Raw genomic sequence first — 6000 nt, forward strand, 5'->3', positions numbered from 1 at the left:
TCAGCCGGTCAGCTTCTCTGCTTCCCTCGGGCCGTGTTCTCGCGGCAGAGGATCTGTGGGACTACGGGTCCTTCCCCGGAGGCCTGCAGTGGGCGCTGTGGCCCCTACCTGTGGGGAAGCACATGTTCGGGGACCAGCAGCATGGGGCATGACGGGCTCTCTGCATCTGAGCCCTCAGGGGCAGGGTGAGGCCTGGACTCCAGAGCCCCCTGCAGGGTCTGGACCCCAGCTGTCCCCAGCAGGACTCCATGCACATTGCCCGAGCCCACTTGTCTCCCGACCTGGGGCCGATAAGAACAGTTGCCTCGGGGAAGGGGTGGGCACTGGACAGCTCTGCAGGGCTGGGGTCCTCTCCCAGGCTGCGCAGGGCACACCAGGCCCAGGGGTATAAGTTCTCGGGATTCGGAGAGTGGAGGTGGTAATGTGGGCACACAGGGCCCTGCGGCCAGCGAAGATGAGACCGCGTCCGAGGCAGTGAGGAGCAGCCAAGAGGAAGGGCCGCGCTCCCAGAGCCCAGAGGCTGGTCTCAAATGCAGTGTGGCAGGACGCGCTCCCTCTGAGGCCGCAGGGGAGGGTCCTTCATGCCTCCTTCGGCTCCCGGGGGCTCCAGGTGTGCCCCAGCCTTTGTCTCTTCACGTGGCTTTTCCCCCATGTCTTTTGTGACTGCGTCCAATTCCCCTCTCCTTGTAAGGACACGAGCCATTGGATCATTGGATGCCGCCCCCCATCCAGCATGATTCCGTCCTAGCGTGAAGACAGCAGCAGGCACCCTAGTTCTAAATATTGAGGCCACATTCATGAGATCCAGGGGTCAGGACCTGACTATATCTTCTTGGGGACATGACTGACCCACCATATGTGGCGTGGAGGACCACAGAGTGGCCGGCCTCCCCTGGGGAGAGGCTAGAAGTCAAGGCCCTCCCGCACTTCTGTCCTTACATCAGACAGAACCCTTGTGAGCGCTGCCGTTCTTCCTTCTGTGGGGCTCGTAAACCCAGGGTTTGAGGAAGGCCATAAGCAGGGGGAGAGGCCTTCCCTCTGCTGCCATTCCTCCGGCCCCCTTTGGGGCCGTCCCCCTACTCAGGTTTCGAATATCTGCTTACCCACTTTCCAGATATCAGTGTGAGCTAAGACTCTACCTCCAAAGTTTCCTTGCACATGTCAAAGCCCGTGTAGAAGTGAACGCGCTTGTGGTAATGACTCCTGGGCTGGGTGTCCACTCGGCAGGTCGTGTAAGCCGGCCGAGGAGGAAACAGCCCCCGCTGTGGGGTGGTGTGGAGGCGCTGGCACCCCCAGCAATCACCCCCAGGAATCACCCCCAGGAATCACGGGGCTCCCTTTGGCCAGCAGGCCAGACTGACGTGTCCCCTCCCACCCCAGCACATCCTGGAGTTGGAAGCCATGCTGTACGACGCCCTGCAGCAGGAGGCCGGGGCCAAGGTGGCCGAGATCCTGTCGGAGGAGGAGCGTGAGAAGCTCAAGGCGGCCGTGGAGCAGTGGAAGCGGCAGGTGATGAGCGAGCTGCGGGAGCGCGACGCCCAGATCCTGCGGGAGCGCATGGAGCTGCTGCAGCTGGCCCAGCAGGTGCGCGGGGGCGGGGCCGGGAGCTCCGTGGGCGGAGTCCCAAGGCCACGCCCCCAGGGCAGCCCCCGGCTCCAGTGGCCACGCCCTCCCAGGACACGCCCTTGAACCACTCTGCCCGCCCTGGCAGACCAGCCTCTGGCTGGCACGTCCCCTCTCTTGGGACCGCTGGCTGCGAGGTTTCTAAAGTGCCTCCTCCTTTGACACTAAAGGCACGACTAAAGCATGGTCTGGGAACCGCGTCGTGGGCGGGAGCTGACCGTGGCCGCCTTTTGACCTTGGGCACTTTAGGACTTCAGGCTAATCCCGCTGGTTTCCTTCTACCAGCAAGTGAGGGACCCTGGCGCACTGGACAGCCTCTGCTCCCCCGGGTGCACCCGTGGGGCCTGGAAAAGCCTCCGCAGATGTGTTCCGTGTTCAGAGCACCCCAGATACCCGGCCCCACTTGCAAAGTCACATAAGCTAGTGACCCCGGCATTACTGTGAATGTTAGGGTAGCGTCTGGCCAGAGCATCAGCCTAGCGCCGGAAAACTCGCTGCGAGATTCAGGTGGTCAGTGTGGGGACCGCACCTGGGGGCCCGTCCTTACCATCAGACAGGCTGCTTCCAGGGTCCAGGCATCCAGGTCCAGTGAGGACGCGTGAATTTGCATCCTGTGAGCCTGGTCTACCAACGGAAATACTAGGGGCGTCACCTTCACAAGGGGGTCCCTCCTGGGACGGCTTCCTGACCTGTGGTGGCTTCATGCTGCCGGTGACATCTGGGAAGGGTGTGAATCGATTTCTGGGGTGTCCAGCATATGGTTTCTGATCTGAAGTTGTGGGGGTGGGAGGAACAGAGCAGCTGACTGCGGAAAGCTATGTCCATCAGGGAAACCGAGGTGAGCCACGCCGCTGCCCTGCTCCACCACGGCTGCCGGTGGTGTGCTGTCTCGGACAGAGGACAGTGCGGGCTGGCCGCGGCCCTGCGGCTCGTCCGCCATGTAAACGGACGAACACCTTGATTTCCCAAATACTCTGATGAGTGAAGGTTTTCCTCTTTTACCATTGCAGAGAATTAAAGAGTTAGAAGAAAGAATAGAAGGTCAGAAGAGGCAAATAAAGGAGCTGGAGGAAAAGGTAACATGCATGCGTGTTCGGGGTCTGTTTTGTGCATGGGGAGGGGTGCTGGTTCGTGTGCTCCCAGCCTTGGGGTGATGGTGATCAGGAAGCCGAGCTGCCTTGCAGGGGCTGCATCTCTCCCAGACTCCGTTTCCCCAGCTGCAGCAGTGGGAACTGGGGCCCGCGACCTAGGGTCCTTTTAGGGCTGGAGGTCGTGCCGACCTGTGGGATTCCCCCACATTCATCAAGCATTTGGTCTAAAAGTCAAGTTCCTGAAATGCTGGCTTCTCTTCTTGAAAGCAGGTTGTCTGTCCAACACCGGTCTCTGGTTTCTGGCCCTTAATGCACCTGCTTTGGGGTTTAGGACACTCAGGGGCTGGCGTGCAGGGAGTTGGGGGCCTGGGACAGACCAGCTGGCTCTTTTCCCGGACCCCCAGCCCTGTCAGGCGTGGAGTCGTGGGCACTCTGTCCGCTCAGTCCAATTCCACCCTCCCCAAATCGAGGTGCCTGGAGTGTGCCTGGAGGGAACCCTGCCTCTTTCCATGGGGTTTGCTTAGTTTAGGGGCCATTTTCTCTGTGACTTAGGGTTGTTTTCGTATCTCCGTGGTCACACTGATGTTTGCTTAGAGTGCATCTCACCAAATGACTGGCTCCGCACTGGGCACTGAGCAAAGTGGCCCGTGGAGCAATTGCCCTACCTTGGCTCTTCTGGAAAGAGCAGGAGGCCACTGCTTGCACGGGCGCTCCGTGAGCCGCGTGGTCCAAGGAGGAGGCCGCAGAGGCCCCGTGCCCACGGGGGAGAGTGGCCCCTTCCAGAGGCCGCCCAGCACCCCCTACCCACCCCTGCTGCCCAGGGACAACACCTGCCCCTTCCCTGGGCCCTTTACTGTCGTCTGCCTGGCGGTCGTCATGGTGACTGTGTAACCTCCTGGTGCCCGTGAGTGCCCGTGAGTGCCCGTGAGTGCCGTGAGCAGCCCCCAGACTTGTGCAGGCTGGGAACAGGGAGGTGTTCCTGCAAATAGGATTGGTGGCCCTGTGGACGCTGATGCGTGGGGAAGCCTCCACCAGGCCCGGAGGGGCAGGGCAACATGCTCAGGGTCTCTCCCCGCACATAAACCTGGTTCCCTTTGCGTCTTAACCTGAGAACATTGTGTGCACGGTCCACTTGGATTTTAAACACCAGGTGTGAATTCCTGTAACGTGAATTCCTGTAACGCCGCTGTCGGAGCTCCTCCCGCATCTGAGTGGGCGGTCCCCCGTCCCCAAACCCCGGGTGAGGCTTCCGGGTGGCATCTCTGCAGGCTGCTGGCTCTCCACCGCTTACCGTGGGACGGGGCCGACGTCTTGTCTGGGTGCTGGGTTGGCCCGGCCTCGTCTTCCGCCAGCAGCTCCGCAGAGGAGGCAGCACAGGCGGCTGGTGGGGGCGCGTGTGCGGGGCGCGGGGCGCACGGTCCTCACGCAGCGGGACCCACGAGCAGGGCCGCTCCCGGGCCTGGCGGAGGTGCGTCTCGTCCTGTCTGTGATCGCGGCCTTTCTCGCCAAAGCTCTACAAACTCTTTTTCTCTCTTTCTCCCTCCATGTCTCTGCCCCCCACCCCCGCCCCTTTTCAGTTTCTATTTTTGTTCTTATTTTTCTCCTTAGCTTTCATTCTGTGGTCATAGCGCGCCTGGCCCCGACATGGTGAGTATCTCATCGGCTGGCGCCACCGGCGAGGGTCCCGTCCGCCCCCCAGGGGCCCGTGGGGCCCCCGCACTCCAGCTGCCCAAGTGCTATTGGAAGCCCCAGATGTGTCCAGAAGGCTGTTCCAAATCCAGGGCCAGGATTCGGGGTCGGTCGGGGGCACCTGCCTCTCTCGAGGGGGCAGGAGCGTGGAGGACCCTTCACGAGGCACCGAGCCCACGGCAGAGGCGTGCGCGCACTCGGCTTCCCTGCTTCTGTGGCCTCGGCGGAGGCAGTGCTGGAGAGCACAGTCCTCTTGCCTTTCTTGTCCTTTTCCGCTGCTGCTGAGGACAAGCTGGGCTGACTCTGAAGAGCCCCCCAGAAATGCCCAGGCTTCCGCGGCGCGCGGGTCTCATCCACAGACGTGCGACCAGCCGCCCAGTCGCCGTGTCATTACTGTGGCGTTAGACCAGGGCCACATGCTAGTCCTGACCCCTGCTTCCTTCCAACGTAAGAGGATAGGACCAGCCGCACTGGCCTCACCATCCCGCCCAGCCCATGGCCTGCCCTTCCAAGGATGTCTGAGGGGCTCCCTGAGGGGCAGCAGCGTACTCTCCTGTTCTCCGAGCCCACCCGTACCCCGTCCCTGCAGCCCTGTCCTCTCCGGAGAACCCTTCCCGACGTGTGTCCGGCATCTTGTGTCTTCCAGCCCCCAGAGGAGCCAGACCCCTTTCCTCCAGTGGGACCAGAGGCCAGCAGGTGCCTGGGCAGCAAAACAAGATGCTACGTCCCATTCCTGAAGCCCCAAGAGGATCTGGTCTCTGGGGACCCCGTCCCGTTGAGGAAGAGGGAGAAAGGGGGGCTTTGAGCACCTCTGAGTGGGCACCGGTCCACTCTGCTGAGCCAGACTCAGAACTTGTTTCTTGACTGGGCATCCTCTGGGAGTGGCCTGATCCTGCCTTTGGACCCTGGGTCCCCCCTCGGGACACAGCCTCCTGATCCTGGTGACAAGGATGCACACATTCCCTGTGGAGCAGGTGCTGAGAGCTGCTTCTGTGCAGGGCCGCCCACAAGCCGACACCCCCCTCCGCCCCACCCACCCCCCTCAGTCGCTCACAAAGCTTGGACGAGCCCTTCGGGAAGAACACAGGCAGCCCAGAGAGGACCCAGGGAAGCCTGTGGCCACGGCGGTGACCTCCATCCAGGGAAGCCCAGGTGGGTCACAGGGCACGTTCCGAGGACAGCATCCCCTGGTCCCGCAGGTGGCGTGTGAAGCCCCGCTCGCTGGGTCCTGCGCACCTGCTGGCCGGCACGCCCCTGCCTGGTTTGAAGACGCTGTTGGCTCGGGAGCTGGAGGGACTCCTGCGCACACCGAGCCGCCACCGGCTTCCAGCCCGCCCTGAGCCGCATGGAGGAACGCGGTGGGGCTGACCAGACTGAGGAGCGTGACGGTGGGAGGTGGGACGAGCGAGCGCCCCAGCCCACCGGAGAGGGGCCTGGGTTTCCTGGACGGCAGAGCCCCAGGCCCTGTGGGCCCCGGCACCTGGCGCACTGCCCCCCACGACCACCTGGAGGCCGTGAGCTGCGGAGGAGCTGAAGGCGCTCGAGGGCCACGCCCACGCCAGGGCCACCACGCACCGGGAGTCCTGCGGACATGACA

The 6000-nt window shown here is 62.8% G+C and overlaps 1 protein-coding gene across 17 annotated transcripts in view; it reads left to right on the plus strand.

The window, feature by feature from the left end:
• Nucleotides 1–5420, plus strand: part of JAKMIP3 (Janus kinase and microtubule interacting protein 3) — a 42285-nt gene extending 36865 nt beyond the window's left edge. For 9 of the 17 annotated variants that reach the window (XM_044236705.1, XM_044236707.1, XM_044236706.1 and 6 more), the window contains 4 exons: nucleotides 1381–1584; nucleotides 2634–2699; nucleotides 4323–4361; nucleotides 5050–5420. In XM_044236705.1, coding sequence (XP_044092640.1) covers nucleotides 1381–1584; nucleotides 2634–2699; nucleotides 4323–4361; nucleotides 5050–5208 — 468 coding nt within the window. In that variant the 3' untranslated portion in view covers nucleotides 5209–5420. Of the gene's footprint in view, nucleotides 1–1380; nucleotides 1585–2633; nucleotides 2700–4291; nucleotides 4362–5049 lie in introns of all 17 variants that reach the window. The other 8 variants (XM_044236710.1, XM_044236713.1, XM_044236711.1 and 5 more) reach the window with 2 other exon arrangements.
• The last annotated feature ends 580 nt before the right edge of the window (nucleotides 5421–6000 follow it).

The sequence above is a fragment of the Neovison vison genome, chromosome 2 (assembly GCF_020171115.1).
Source record: "Neovison vison isolate M4711 chromosome 2, ASM_NN_V1, whole genome shotgun sequence".
Taxonomy (NCBI): domain Eukaryota; kingdom Metazoa; phylum Chordata; class Mammalia; order Carnivora; family Mustelidae; genus Neogale; species Neogale vison.